We start from the raw sequence: 16,803 nt of genomic DNA, 5'->3' as shown, positions 1-16,803 counted from the left end.
AGGAATACATCTGGATTCTTAAAGCTCTAGTTCCCATATGCAACTGGATATAGCCTGCAGTCCTATGTACTTGACATTTACATCCCCACAGAGTGAATGAGTGGGAATGGTCCCAATTGAAGGAATTAATCGATGGGAAAGGTTTCAACTGAATCCTATGTATTATGTCACAGTGGGGCTGTTTCCTGTTTAATGTATAGAATCCACTGCTTACATCCAATTCCGGCTAAGAATTGACTTCACCCACAGGAATAATCTCAGGTTTACTCACCCATGTCTTCACAGCATATTAAAAAACATCTGTGTTTGAGTATGACCCACACACACCTACACATACTTACAATTACTTTGCTTCGAAATCCACGAGGAGGGCCTATAAATATAAAGCCATGACTTTGTATCTTATAAAACTAAAATGGTGACTAATAGATTAACGTCTGTCAATTTAAGGAAGGGATCGCACAAGAAGTATAAAGTCATGTCAGTACCTAAGACAGACATCCAGCTGTCTGAGAGAGAGGTGCCGGTCCATGGCTGAGTAAGGAACTGAGCAGAAACAGGCGGAGAACAAACATCCATCTATTTAGAGAGCAGCTGAGTGCTGCTGACGTACCTGAGTCAAATCAGTGGCTGGAAGGGTCAACCGAAAGCCGACAGATTTTGGATCGGGTTTAACCCCTTCCATGGAACCGGGTCAGTGACCACCACCTGCCTGCAGGGTCAAATACAACCCCAGACGTTAAACAGTCTGTCCGGACCATATGTTGGAACGGACCAGCAGCACCCACGCCTGACAGGGTCAAATGCCACATGACTGATTTAGGATCTGTGTTATCCAGTCGCCACGGCTCACCTCACCATCTCCAGCCTGAAGCGGTTTAGTGAAAAGAGCTACCTGGGAGGGTCAACTGCCAGATGCTAATCTAGGATCATTTTGAACATGACCCACCACCCTAAACTGATTGACACCATCAATCTTGCGTGGGCGGCTCTCAGATCTCTGTTTTTTATTTGTCTGAATTACACAGGGTCGCTGTGGCTGACTTCAGGTGGCTGATCACGCTAACAAAACGTTATTTGGGAGTTTAACGGCTGGGTTTGACTCACAGACTGGCGGTGTTGATTGAAAGTGGGTTTTTATTGTGGCTAAGCGTGGCTGGTATGTCGGAGGCAACCACATGTGGTTGTGACCCAGAGAGGTTGTCAGTCTGGTCGGTGTATATTAGCCAACATCAGAGGAGGACTAGATTTAATCTAAAACGTGCTGAAAGAATTAATGCCTTATTGTGCATGTTCAACCACCTCCACTCTGTGTATGTGTGTGTCTGTCTGTGTGTGTGTGTGTGTGTCAGCCTGTGTTTGTATTTTTCATGATTCTCACATTCAATTCAATTACCTCTAGACCTCTTATGTGATGAGAGCCTGAGAAATCCTCCTGGTAATTTACTGTCTGTTCTTAGTAGGATGGAGGTTTAGCCGGGCGGTGCCGGAGGGCATTCCTCTGTTGTTCCCCTCAGGGCAGAACCTTTCCACTACATAACACGGGCCTGTATGTGATCAATGGAAATGGCTCTCTTGGCCCAGGTCCATTTTGAATCAGCTGACAGAGCGGCATTTGCAGGTCCAAACGAGGGAAAGGGTAGAGTATGTGTGGTGTCAGATGTAGGGGTGGAGAGGCGAGGTCAGTCTCTCTGGGACAGATGACCACATCGAATGAGCTTTTCAGGAGGGGGCAGGTTTTGCTCATGATTGACATGTCTGCCCTCCTATAGGATCATTTCTGGAGTCATGTCAGTGAACTCGATGGAGGGCAGGTGGCAGAACACCAAGCTTTCTGCAGACAGTGCAATGCTTTGCTGTTCACCTCTGCAATGGCAGACACAGACCCAAACCAGATGGCGAGGATGACTCAACAGCACAGACGGATCAAAATAGCTGGGTGATGTTTATTGGTCTAAGCCACTGGAAGTATTACATCTGCTAGCATGCCTTGCTGATCATGCAGTTGTGTTTTCCTATGGGAGTATCCTGTGGTGTTTTAGTACCACCTATGGGAGATGATGTACCCTGTGGGGTTTTAGTACCACCTACGGGAGATGATGTACCCTGTGGTGTTTTAGTACCACCTATGGGAGATGATGTACCCTAGAAATGTATATTGTTCTGCCAAACTTACAGCTGAGGCCTCAGTCTTAAGGAAAAGAGGTGGGTTGTTCATTGATGTTTAACACCTCCCACACAGTTTAGTCTGTATTAAGTTCCAGGTTATTTTGAGAGCAAGCACCAAACCACCAGCCGGGTGAACTCCCACAGTACATTGCCTCATTGCCGTGGAGACCATGTCATTTTGATGCATTGTTGAAGGTGCATTTGTTTGTGTGTAAATTTAGTAGAAGAGAGATGAGAGTACGTATGCTTGATGGGCTGGGCCAACGGATACACTGTCCGAAATGTGCATACCCATGTCCACACATCCTCTCTTTCCCTCTTCATTTTCTTCCTTCTGTCTTCCTTGCTGTCTCTCTCTCTCTATGACTCTCTGTGTGTCGTCTCCATCTGAAGCCCTTTAACAAAATTGGGACCACGTTTATCGACAAAAGTCCTCCCAATTATTGTCCGTTATGTGTGTCTTTAATTTGGCTAGGAGCTGTTTGTTTGGGTGGGCTTGGCACTTCCTGGCATTCCTATCTCTCTAAAACCTGCTTCATCACAGTGCACAGAGCCGAGTATTTTTACCAAGAGACTTTAATGAAGTACTTCTCTATCCCGTCCAGACGATGGATATAAGATTGGTTATCAGGAAGCTGCCTCGGGGCATGTCTTTTTCTCTTAATGCGTCCGACTCACCAATAGGACCCTATTCCCTGTGTAGTGAACTACTGTTGAGTTGTAATGGCCCTGGTCTGAGGTAGTGCACTACAAGACGTCACTGTTTGGAACGTGCTCTGTCCTGTTTACGAGCCACTTCGGAGATTGCGGAAGGAAGCTCATCATGTTTATCTAGCTCCCAAATCGTTTCATACCCCAAAACCCAAACAGCTGCTTCTAAAGAAATCAGACAGTGGTGATGGCCAATGATGATGTCCTAATGATTTTGAAAGAGGCATTCAACTGAGGTTGGTGCAAACCAAACAGAAACAGTTTTTTAACCTAATCGTGCTCCTATCTGGGATCCAAGGTTGTTCAAACACTGCCATAACCATGCATAGCCTACCTCATGGAATAGATCAGGGACTAAGACACAATGACACAATGAAAACAGAAACTAATGAGCAGTCAGATATTGAGGCTGACTCTCCCAGACACCGGAGCATTCGAACTCGGGATGCCACAGAAGCAGGCTTAATCCCTGGACTAAGTGTGCAGGCCAAGTTGTTGTTTTCCAAACCACGTGGAGGAAGTGTCTGACGCACCAGAATACAGAAGAAAACAGAGGCCGATACTCAGACACTCAGAGGCTCCATGTCGGGACAGACGCTAAACAAAACACTCACTCCCTGACCAAACAAATGGCCCCTCATACCGTTTAACATCACACATAGGCTAGTTATTGTGCATGGGATCTACTTACTTCCGAGCTGCTGGAGGGAGTGTCTGGTACGCCAGACCAGGTTGAAGGTGGTAAAAACAGAGCCTGATTATGATGACTAACCTGGTCCAGTTCATTGTCACACAGACTAGGGGCATACCAATTCTGGGCAAGCTAGAAGTCGTGCAAGAAAAAAAGTGATGACTAACCACTGCTTCCATTCTGGTCAAGACACTGGCTTGCTGAACTCCGGAAGACCGGATAAAGTGTAATAGAGAGAAACGCAAACTAATGACCTACCCATTTCTATTCTCGTCCTATGGTTGGCAGATGGCAGTTAGATTATTGGAACGGTAACTGGTTACTGGTTCGAATCCCAAAGTCGACTAGATTATGTGCAGTGTACGTAACTGTAATTGCTCCTGTAAGTCTCTCAGTGTAAGAGTGCCAATTGATGGAATGGCATTCAGACCCTTAGGACAACACCAGGCAGACTTGGTGAAAAAGGAATGACTCATTTGGGTTAAGGACAGTGGCGTCTAAAGAGTTGCAGCAAACAGCTTTTTTTCCTTGCCCTTTACTAAGACAGACTGCATTGCAGTAGATGAATCACAAAACAGTGGAAATGGAAACTGGCCTGGAAATGAGAGAACTTACAGTACATTCAGTCGTAAGGCCTCCGGCTAACTTTCTGCAAATAAACCGTTCATATTTAACCAGGCCAGCCTCACTGTCGGACAAAAATGACCACAGTACAAGACACTGCTCCTTCTGTCTGCTTCTGTTTGTGTCCGACAAATGCCTCAGAGTCCTCCGGTTCTTTGGCTTCCTGCGTGGATCTGTGTCTAACTTCACGTGTGAGCTGAAGTGAATGGGAACTCCCACGGCTGCTGTTCACACTGTAGGCAGCTATAGCGTTGTTTGGCTGTGGGACATCCAATCTCCATCAACAGAGTCTGTGTGGCGTCCAGTCTGTGTCCTCTGACAAGCCCCTGTATTCTTCTGTCTTCGTCCTCTTTGTGTTTTGGCTTGGCTACATATCTGTCTCTATGTGTCCTGCTTATCCTCACGCCTCCTTACGAATCAAGGAATTTAACACATTTACTCTGAGGAATTCTGTGGACCATTAGAAATCAAATGTCTCCTTCATGGCCGAGGGACAAGGAGACCTTGAAGGTCTATATTAAGACATGTATTGCCTCATTAACACAACTCAGTATGAGGCTAGGGAGGCCCGGAGAATAAGGCATTGTGCTAGAGGGTCAGAGGTTAGAGGTTAGTGGGCTGTCTGACAGACTGACGTCTGTTGGCGTATTATGATGACATTCCTTGGCCGCCTTTGGCCGCTAGAAGAGTTCATCAGTAGATAATGGTTATGGTTTCCATATTTCACTCCCATCATATTACCTGTTCCATTCTTAAAGCTTTATTGGGATGACAAAGATGAGATTTGCATTGTGAAAGCAACAATACAGAACAAAAAAAACATTTAGCAATGAATGATATACCTCCCATGGAACTATATTTGACATTCGTAATAATTAGATTGTTCTGAAAATGGGAAAAGTAAATTGTTTATCAATTCTATTGCATCTGGCTTGTATCCAAAAACATTTTATTAATGTTTATGTTCCTATTTTCTTGTTTGTTTGCCTGGTAACCCTGTAAATATTAAGGTTCACTGACACTGAAATATTTTTACAGAATGATCATTTGTTAACATTATTATTTTTAAAAGAGTTTTTCAATATTTTCTCAGATAAGTGTTCACAATGTTTTCTTTTCTTGCAGCGTTGCTACCATGCGTCCTGCTGTTTAACGTGGATGACAAGAATGGTCTGTCATTCAGCGGTCCACTGGAGGACATGTTTGGATACTCAGTCCAGCAGTTTGAGAACAGTGAAGGAAAATGGTGAGAGTCGTTGTTAGGGTTCACCAGACGTGACTTCACAACAGTGTTTGTTTTCTTTCTTCTTGGCCCTGGTTTACGTTAAAATGGACAAGATCAATATTGAGATACATTACAAAACTGATTGCTATTTACGTAACTCCCGATTTGTTGTACGCGGCTGCATAATCCCTACATCCCGTAGCTTGACATGATCTGCCTCAAATCAAGATCCCCTCTCTTTTCCTCCTTCTGCCCATTACGTGAAAACAACCCACCCAAGCATCCACCCATCCTGCCAGTAAAGCCATTATCAAAGCAGTGCACAGTTTAAGCCTACGTCCCTTTAGAGAAAGGTGAACTCCCTCTCGTACAGCTCTACTGGTTACCCTTAACTGAGTGATCCCAATCAGCAACTGTGATGAGAAACGACGAATGGTCCTACCGCTTTCCCCATCGCTACTCGCACAGATCACATCGCAAATTCCCTGTCAGCCCATTTGTTAGGCTGCCTTATACACCACCGTATGAGAGGCCAGCACTATGTACGGATCAACTAGGCATCATTTCAATTTCACCCGGATACTTTCAGTTACTTTCCGTTTAAAGGATACCTGCATGTACGACTGGTCCTTCCATTATCCATACTAGTGAAAGAGAGATGTTGAGGGAGCGAGATGCTCCAGAGAATAGATGCCTGTGCTACTTAACCTGGGAAGCTGTAGATGTAAGCTGAGTGATCAATGTGCAGATGACACGGCTCCATTAGAAGGCTCTTATTTACAGCGAGACCTGTTTAAAGGGAGCCCATCGGCACACTTGTCTTCTGGCCTGCAATACAGAGAGCCACTCCACTGTAAGACCTGGAGATTATCACAGCTTTCTCTTTCTCAGATGTTTCTGATTCCAAATAGTTGAGCTTGTGTTCCCAACACTCGGTCCCACTTCAGTTGTCAGGGGCCATTAAGAGAGTGGAATGTTAATTGGCCGAATTGTTTACATGCTAGCGGGTGACTAGATCGGTTTAGCATTGTAGATTTCTGGGAGAAATAGCAGTGGACCTTACAGATTACAGTAACATCAAAATCTCTTAGCTAACATGATGTTTTCTAAATCACAGAATGGGTTACTGACTTAGAATAAGTAAACAGACTACAGATGAGTAAAACAAATATATAATTGGTTTGAACAGCACAACAACTGCACTTTCCATACACCTTTATGTTATCAAGTGCCACATGTATAACGTGTGCAAATGTATGTCTAAACTGAAACCATGTGTTTGATAGCCATGGCTGAACTCTGTCACTTGTTTCTTTCTCTGAAGGATACTTATCGGTTCCCCCCTTGCCGGTCAGCCAGCCAAACGGACTGGAGATGTCTACAAATGTCCTGTGGGTCGAGGGCCAAACCCTGAATGTATCAAATTGGAGCTGCCCAGTAAGTGCCAGCTCATGTGCATCTTCAAACCTGCCGGTCGCGAGTGTTATCTGTATTCCAGCTTTCAGCTCTGGCTGAGCTGAGGCTTCACCACCAAACCCAGAAGTGTTTTTTTCTGGTGTGCTGCTCCACTCTGGTGCGTTGGGACAGGACGTGAGGTGCAGCAGCACCACAGCAGCCCAAAAAGACTACATAAACAGGATTTGGATGTCTCATCTCAGCCACTCATAATAATATCATCATTAGTAAACAGCTAATCAGCGGATATCCACTGCTGCAGTTTCAACCCTCTTGGCATCTGCATACGCAATACCAGGGATTGGCCTGGTCTGAAACACTGTAGGTGCCAGTGCTCTTTATACCCTATTTACTTTTGAGCTGATGATTAGAGCTCCTGCGCAAGCAAAGCATAACTCTGAATAGGAGCTCAATTCCATTTCAAATATGGAAGGAAATTGAAATAACTGATGAAAAATGGGATTGACCCCAATACTGACTCACTGTTATTAATTTAGCGGATCTTATTCATTTGGCTATCAGCCAATCAGCAACCAGGATTGAAACTGGTTTACCACGGATATCATATCACATCACTTTTCACTGCACTAATTGCATTTATTACTGATTTATAAGAACAATATTGCCAATATACCATGGCAAAGCACAGTGCCCAAGCACTCGATGATGCGTTGTGCCTAAGAACAGCTCTTAGCCATGGTATATTGGCCACAAACAACACCCTCGTGCCTTATTGCTTAAATATACTGTCTTTCAGTCAATCAACATTCCTTCTCAGAAGCAACCGATATATGATAACATTTTGTTAACATTCGATGGTATTGTTAATTATTTGCTCTTTTATAACGTTTACTGTTTTTAAATGTTTCATAACTATGTAATGTGTACTGCTAATAATAATAGAGATACAGTATTGGTCCTTGAGATAATAGTCAAGTCATCCTTTTATAGTGTGAGCATCACAACGGCTGTATTGTCTCAGCGCTTGACTGGGCTGCGTTGTTCTACCCCCGTTGAATGTGACATAAATTATGAAAGTGTGAGAGCACAGAGAGAGTACATTATGAGTGGAGCCAAAATGATAAATCAGAAGACGCAAGGGCAGACTGGCCATCTGGCAATTTGGCTTAGCGCTAAATAGGCTAGTAGATTTGTTTGCCTGTCTGTCTACCTTTCTGTTATTAACGAGATAGGTGAATGGATATAGATTAAATGATCATCATTGAATAAATTATGGGGGCCACAAAAATAAAAAGTGCATTTACGTGGGGCCCTAAAATAAATTTAGCCGATGCACGAGCCTGACATCAGTAAAAATAATGTACCTGTGTGTTGCATTTCTGGTCCCAAGTCCTCCCCTGACGTCTTTGAGAAATGCGGTTAGACCAAGGGCTAATGTGATTAAACATAGAACGTTGTTTAGCAGACACTTTATCCAAAGGCTGGGTGCAGTGAGGGGAGACATCTGAGTATTTCTGACCCCAGCCAGAGTTGAACCCGCAGCCCAGGCTTTGCGTCAAGCTCCTGCAACCATACAGGACCAACTGAGCACACATAACTAGTTGCATTTAAAACATGCTATATATGTAGTCCTTTATAAGCAAAGACCCTAGCAATGATTATCCCCCATTATCCGGGACAGGGATGGTCAAATAAAAACCTCTTCTAGAAATAACTACTGTATATATGTCAATGGTGCATGCGGGAGGTCCGGAGGGGATTGTCTGCCTATGGGAAAATGGACAAAAAAATTTGACCAGCTATTTTGTTTTAAAGGAGTTCTTTCTTTTTTCTGATGATTATTTATATATTCCCTATTTTCCCAGAAAACACAACAATTCCTAACCTACACGAAGTCAAAGAAAACATGACCATGGGAACAACGTTGGTTACCAACCCTGAAGGAGGCTTTCTGGTAAGAGAACATATGGGAATGTACATGTCCGCCCTATAATGGAGAGCTGTCATGTAGTACACTGTACTGTTTTCAGATTGATAGTATTTGGAATTTAAAAAGATATATGTATTGTACAATCTCATATGGCATTCTCTCTCTGTGTGTCAGTCTGGCAGAATGGGTGGTAGTATTTATAATGATGACCTAAGAATAAGACATTAATTACAAGGCTTGTGTCTTACCAGAAGTTTCCCCTCTGCCTCTTCACCAAGTTTCTTCCTCAAGGTTCATATAAGGACTGGTTACTAGACACTGAAAATTCAAAACATTAACCCACTGTGTGTGTACACTGCAAAAAATATCTGTCTTATCAAGTATGTTTAACTTGTTTTCAGATTAAAAAATCTAACCATCCATAAAATAAGGTAAATTTTTCTTTAGAATATACCAATTGTTTTTAGAAAATATGCCTTGAATATTGTGTAATTTGTCTTGTTCCCTTGGCAGATTATTTCACTTATTTCAAGCAAATATCTCCTCAAAAATTGTCTTGTTCCATTGGCAATTTTTTTTGCAGTGTAACCCTGTGTGTAACCGTAACGTCTATCAATACCTGTTCAGACCCCACAAAGACAGTCAAACCTGACACATTGGTCCCTACTAGGAAAAAGGCTCTCTGGAGTTAAGGGTAAAATCATTAAGGGTAAAATCTAATAATTTTGTCTTTGTGTTTGAATAGGTTAAGGGTGGGATTAGGGACTAGGGAACATGGGTTTCTGGTTTTGTGGTCCTCCGAAGGGTTGACATTTTATATGTCTGTGTTTAGCAAACACTGTGTCACGAAAACATGCCTGCAACTTCAAATCAGAAGGAATTTCCTTTTCTGGTGTCTTTTTTCCCCATGTCAGAGCCTTTTTCCTGTCATGCCCTGGTCAGGTGTGTGTGTTTCTAAACTAACTAAATTATTGGGACAAAAAAAAATCTGAATGTGGTTCATTCAGAAAACTGTTACCAACTGAGACTTTTTTCCTGCCCCCACTTTGAAAAAGGCAAATCATTGGCTTAAGTATTAGGTTTAGGGTGAAAGTTACTATTGGGGGTAGGGTTGGAATTAGGGTTAGGGTATTGCATTAGGGCTAGGTTAAGTTTATACATAAATGTTACGTTTTTGAGTTTAAAGTTAGGTTGCAGTCAGGGTTCAGGTTAGAATTAGGGCAAAGCTTAGGTTTAGGATGAGGAAAAACAGGATTTTTTAAGGAAGTCAACTTTGGTGTCCCCATGAAAACAGTAAAGTCAACAAATGTGTGTGTGTGTGTGTTTGTATGGTGTGTGTGTGTGTGTACCCCTGTCCTACAGGCTTGTGGTCCTCAGTACGGCTACATGTGTGGTCAGCAGACATACATCTCTGGGATTTGCACCAACGTCAGCTCCACCTTCCAGGTCCTCAACTCCATCGCCCCGGCCGTGCAAGGTACCCCCCCCACACACACATATACACACACACACACGCATACACACACGCACACATACACACACACAAACAATTAAACACAGGCAGATATTAACAGCATTCTTTCAGCATCTCCTCCTACATCTGACCCCTCATACCAACAAACTGGAGAGATAGTGTCACCCCCCCCCCCCTCGCCCCCCCCCCCCCCCCCCATTCCTTTCTTAACACCCTTAGCCGCCACCCTCTGTGGGAGGAGCACGGCCAGAGAGACATCAGTTGTGTACATAAGAGCATTCCGCTTAGCGTAAACTCATCTGCAGTCACTCGGGCCCTGCTGCCACACATGCCCAAGTTAGGACAGGTTTCAGAGGGAGTTTCCGTCTCTACGGAGGGCTGTCAATGCATCAGGGTAAACAGACCGCAGACACGTTCCGCAGCCCTGCGTGGGCTAGACAGGGTGGATGACACGCAGCCCCTCCCCACCATGGGACATGCATGGTAAATGGATTTTCCAGTAATCTGTATTCTCCAGTAACGTTGTATCAAGATTAACACTAAGATACTTCTAAATTGCTTTCCTTCTCTGTTTCTTGGTAGGGTGTTCTTTCACTCCACAAACCAACTGCATGAATGCATTCTTTGTAAAAAAAAAAAAAAACATAAATAAACTGCTCCAATCGGTGACCTAAATTGATTGATGCGCAAAACGCATACACATCTAACGTTTTTCAATTAAACTATACAGTATCTCACAAAAGTGAGTACACCCCTCACATTTTTGTAAATATTTGAGTATATCTTTTCATGTGACAACACTGAGGAAATGACACTTTGCTACAAGGTAAAGTAGTGAGTGTAAAGCTTGTATAACAGTGAAAATTTGCTGTCCCTCAAATAACACAACACCACAGCCATTAATGTCTAAACCCCTGGCAACAACAGTGAGTACACCCCTAAGTGAAAATGTCCAAATTGGGCCCAATTAGTCATTTTCTCTCCCTGGTGTCATGTGACTTGTTAGTGTTAAGGTCTCAGGTGTTAATGGGGAGCAGTTGTGTTACATTTAGTGTCATCGCTCTCACACTCCCTCATACTGGTCACTGGAAGTTCAACATGGCACCTCATGGCAAAGAACTCTCTGAGGATCTGAAAAAAAGAATTGTTTCTCTACATAAAGGTGGCCTGGGCTATAAGGAGATTGCCAAGACCCTGAAACTGAGTTGCATGAAACTGTATGTTATGTGCGAGCTTACATTATTGTCAGGAACTGCTAAAACATTTGAATCCCTCTTCCATTTCAGAGTGTGCCAAAGAGCTAGACATCATCATGGTGCTTGATGGCTCCAACAGTATCTGGCCGTGGAGCAGCATCAGGACTTCCTGGTCAAGTTTCTGAAGAATATTGAAATCGGACCTAAGCTGTCCCAGGTGATTTCCACTTTAAGTACTCCAGAAAAAATATTGACTTTAGATGAAGGTGCTCATTGTCCCTGGAGAATAGCCTTTTTCTGGCTCCAGCTAAGTGGAACATTATCACCAAAGAACCTTTTAGTAAACCATTATCAATTACTCTGGTTCAGACGAACACCACCGCATATTGGTTAAACCCTTTATTGGAGACATGCTTTCCAACTCTTTAAAGGTCTGGGCCTGCTCTTCCGGGGGAACCCACTGCCATCATAGGATTGTGGACAGGTGCATCTAAAAAAAAAAAAAATATTGTGGAAAAGTTCATTTCTTTCTGTAATTCTAATCAAAAAGTGACACCTTCATATATTCTAGATTCATTACACATAAAGTGAAACTTTCAATACTTTTTTGTTTCAATCTTGAAGATTACGGCTTACAGCTCGTGGAAAACAAAGATCCAGTATCTCAAAACATTAGAATAAAAAAAGGGATAATACAGAAATGTTGATCTGGGAAGAGCTCTAATCAGCTAATTAACTCCCTGAGCCTCCAGTCTCTCAGTACACACAACTACAATTTTGGGGAAGACTGCTGACTTGACAGTTGTCCAGAAGACACTCATTGACATCCTCCATGAGGAGGGTAAGTCACAGAAGGTTATTGCTGAAAGGGCTGCCTGTTCACAGAGTGCTGTATCAAAGCATATTCATGGAAAGTTGACTGGAAGGGAAAAGTGTGGCAGTAAAAGGTGCACAAGCAATGATCACAGCCTTAAGAAGATTGTCAAACAAAGCCGATTCAAGAACAATGGGGAGCTTCACAAGGAGTGGACTGAGGCTGGAGTCAGTGCATCAAGAGCCACTTTCTGTATTGTAAATTTTTTATTCTAATATTTTGAGGTACTGGATTTTTGATTTCCATGAGCTATAAACCGTAATCATCAAAATTTAAACAAAAGGCTTGAAATGTTTCACTTCATGTGTAATGAATCTAGAATATATGAAGGTGTCACTTATTGATTTGAATTACAGAAAGAAATGAACTTTTCCACATTACGTTTTGAGATGCATCTGTAAACAATACTACTAATAACAATAAAAACACCTGCATGCTAGTAAGACAGGCATACATCAGAACTGAGTACAGTAACCTGATGATTAAATAGTCAATATGAAATCTGATGTTGTGATAGGAGTGACTAGTTGTCTCATACCAATCCATTTCACTGTCTTCTCATTATTTACAGTACCAGCTCAATATGTTATTGTCTTGCTTTTGAGTTGTATAATTTTCTACATATACATCTCAGATTACATAGATTAAAAGTCTGCCATAATTGGTCAGATACACAATTTAGTTCCTGGGCCATACTTGTTAAGAGACACCTCTCTCTCTGTCTGGAATGTACAGGCAAGTCTATGGGCATTATTTTGCCTTCCCTTATGAAATTGGTATGTGGCCAATGCTTACGAAAATGTGATTTGTCCAAAGCACCAGAACAAATTTTACTTGTTGCTTGTATAACAGATCTACGGCACCATTTATGTTTACATACTCTGTCCATGAGAGATTCATTTACGACTGTCCCAGTTTGCGCTGTTTAATCACGACCCAAACGTGTTATTAGTGTAATATCCAAGGGCTTCATGCGGAAGGAGATCCTATTCAGAACACCCATGCCTCTGGAGAGGAGCTGATTCACGGTGGTTTCATTTTAATGGCCAAATTACAGGTTTCCTCTGTGTGGCGCTGGAAAATATTGGCCTATTCTCCCTTTATAGATCACATATTCCATAACTGGATAAGTATCGTCTGTGCTTTATAAAGAGAATGATGTCACATGAGAATCACCAGACCAAACCACATAGCCGTCTTTAGTAGACTGTCTCTGAGTATCAGGGGCTGACACAGGAAGTAAAGAGGAACTAAAGAGAATAGAGGGGGACAGAAGTCAGATAAGGGCAGATGAGGTTGAAGAGAAGAGGAGTGGTATCCGATGGAATTACTCATTTTATATTTCTTGCTGCTGTTTTACCAGAAGGGTCACAATGAGATTGGGATCTTTTTTTTACTGAGCGCTGACTAAGCAATGTAAAACCCACCATAAAATCACACTACAAAATACCAACAGAAACAATAATGTTGAATGGAAGTTGAAAGCTCATACTATCTGGTTTTAAAAAGTGTACCATTTCTGTTCAGTAGAACTGTGGCCTGTGATTTAAAATCAACAATCAGAATAGTGGTATTGAGTTTCAGGTTAGCGCAACGTGTTCCAAGATGATGGAGCAGGATTGCTAAAAGCACTATTAGCAGACTCCACTGTTGTATTGGGGAGAGGGGTCATGATATGAAATACAGTTTGGTGATCTTAGACAATCATGAGCATGACTCCATGTAACAGAGGACATGGATGACCCTCCGTCTGATTTAAGCTATAGTCATGTGTTAGAGCTCTGGCATTTGTCACAGATCTAAGAGAAGCATTATAAGGTGTGTAACAACACATTATGTAATAACACCGTATTATGTAATAACTTGACAAAATGTCATACATTTAATAATCTGCCACATTTTGCAATAACAGCTTGAACGTAATATGTAATAAATGTTCCCGCATTTTGTCATAAATTATTACATAATGCAGTGATTATTACAAAATGTGAAATTTTGAAACTTTCTAAGACCAATATTATCTGCTAGGCTAGCGAGTGCTGTCATTGCTAACAAGCACATGGTTATAACCATAAAGGATTAAGCTACTCTGCAGTAAACTCTAAATGAGAGAAACTCCAATGCTTTGCAGAGAAATAAGATTTTTCTCGCACTCAGTATTATACCTTTCAACATGTTGCCTTTCAACTAGTGGCCAGTGATATACACTACAACTTATACTCCCTCTTCCAAGGCAATTGAAAAACTTTATTTATAGCACATTTTTCATACGAAGTGGCAATCCAAGGTGCTTAACAACTTTAGATTAAAAGACAGTTTATGAAAGAGAGGCAACTGATACATTAATAGACCATTTGTAAAAAAAGACAGTTAATTTATAAGAACAATGAATAAATAAATAGTGATCTAGTTAAAAGCTAGATATAAAATATGTTTAAACAATTTTAAATGACCCAAATAACTTAACTAAAAGCATCCTTGTACAATGTGGTTTTGAGTCCTGATTTAAAAGTTTTTGAGGGTTAGGATACATTTAAGATAGACAGGGAGTCTGGTCCAGAGATGCGCAGCTTTGCCTTGTATTCAATTCTGTGGCTGACAAGAACCCAGTGTAGTCACTTCTGAATCGGGGTGATGTGGTCTGACCTTTTAGCCCCTGTAAGAACTCCAGCAGCTGCATTTTGAATCTGAAGCTGAAGCTAGGAGTGATACCACACATTTTGGGTTTGATCCAATACCAAGTAATACAGGGCCAGAATCACCAATATCGATACCAATACCTTTTTATTATTTAAAGTGGCTTTTGTACTTTCATGTAGGGGAGAGCTTGTAATATCCAGTGCTCTTGGGGAATCACCTAGGTAAAATAACAAATTAATTATGTCTATAGCCTATGACAAACTACATATTTCCATATTTCAGGTTTGAGGTATATTGTTTTAAATTCCATTAAAATAAGTAATTTATATATGTTTCAACTGGCTGAATATTCTATTTGAATGTCTAAATATAGTCTATATTTTACACAATGCTCCTCTCTCGTTCAGCCATGGGTTTCATGCATGCAATAAATGTAGACCTATAGGTTGGATTGGCGGTTGGCGCCGGTAGGATGCGCGTGCTTTGCGTGCACAATGCGTGTGTTCGTTGTTTGAGTGCACTGTCACAAGCAACAGCAGTGGAGCTGGAGAAGCACTTAAGATGTGTTCATGACAACGGGACGTTGTTTGCACAGTAACAGTTCTACTCTTTGATCAAATTGGTACAACTTAGATTGGAAAAACTGAAACGGTTATCGATCTGATTGACGCTGGAATCGATCTTCAAAAACAAAACAGTATCTGTAGTATTGATATTTTGGGATCGATCCGCCCACCCCTGGCTGATGCCTTTTGATGGTCTTTTTGGGGAGCCCTGTCGAAAGACCATTGCCGGTGTCACGGTTGTGGTTGTGGTAGGACACAGGCGCAGAGTCAAAATGGTGGAAATAATCCATGGTTTTAATCAAAACAAGAAACAAAACAGCAGCAACCAGTGACGTAGGGCATTCAGGACAAAACAAAACCAAAATAAATCAACTTTTTGATGATATTCTAATTTTATGACCAGCACCTGTAGGTGGCTATTTAGGTGAACTATAGGCCAAGGGGGGCACAGAGGTCATAAGGGTCTTATTTAATATTTGGGAAGTTTAATTTAGCTTGAGTGTTAAAATTGTAACTGCACAGATGAAGACATCCAATTTGGTTATTACATAATGCACCATATTATTACATTTTCATAAAAAAGTGCAAATCCCACATTCTGTAATAATCAGCGTAATATGTAATAATTTATTACAAAATGTGGGGAAATACATATTTAGTTCAAGCCGTTTATTACAAAATACAGCACATTATTACTAAATGCTGGTGTCATTACATAATGACGTGAAAATGTATTACATTTTGTCAAGTTATTACATAATGCGGTGTTATCACATAATTTGTTGTTACAAGGTGCCTAGAGTGTTGCCTGACAAGACACTGGGGAAGTACTGATGTTCACAATAACACAACATGGGCAAAAAGAAGTGGACACCACCTCTATTTAATAGTTTTCCAAAGAGATTGTCTGAGGCAAAGCAGAGTCTGATTTATTGAGCTTGAGATTGTCAGTGCCAGTTGTCTCTTTTTTCTGCATTAAAGAGCTGTCTGAGCCAAGGGGCTGTTGTGAACCATACAAAATGCTTCCGGGATGTCGAAAGAAAGCGTGTGTGGTTGGAGCATTGTCCGTCTGTATGTCCATCCATCTAAGCTTTTCTGTTCCAGGTGGGCATTGTGTCGTATGGAGAGCAAGTCACTCATAATGTGAACCTCAGTCAGTTTGACAACACTCAATCCCTTTTGGCCAAAGTGGAAAAGCTTCCGCAGCAGACAGGCTTCAGGACTATGACCGCTCTGGGAATTGACACTGCAAGGTACAGTGCAACAGCAAACCAGCAGCCTCCACCC

The 16,803-nt window shown here is 41.8% G+C and overlaps 1 protein-coding gene across 1 annotated transcript in view; it reads left to right on the top strand.

Annotated features, from left to right (window-relative positions):
• Nucleotides 1-16,803, top strand: part of itga1 (integrin, alpha 1) — a 51,846-nt gene that overhangs the window by 13,500 nt on the left and 21,543 nt on the right. Inside the window, 7 exon segments of the mRNA XM_010898295.3 lie at nucleotides 5,321-5,441; nucleotides 6,745-6,857; nucleotides 8,702-8,790; nucleotides 10,129-10,243; nucleotides 11,527-11,595; nucleotides 11,598-11,653; nucleotides 16,621-16,769. Of these exon segments, the coding sequence (XP_010896597.2) occupies nucleotides 5,321-5,441; nucleotides 6,745-6,857; nucleotides 8,702-8,790; nucleotides 10,129-10,243; nucleotides 11,527-11,595; nucleotides 11,598-11,653; nucleotides 16,621-16,769 (712 nt within the window).

Source organism: Esox lucius, chromosome 14 (genome assembly GCF_011004845.1).
Source record: "Esox lucius isolate fEsoLuc1 chromosome 14, fEsoLuc1.pri, whole genome shotgun sequence".
Classification (NCBI taxonomy): Eukaryota; Metazoa; Chordata; class Actinopteri; order Esociformes; family Esocidae; genus Esox; species Esox lucius.
This window is presented reverse-complemented; position numbering and strand designations above follow the sequence as displayed.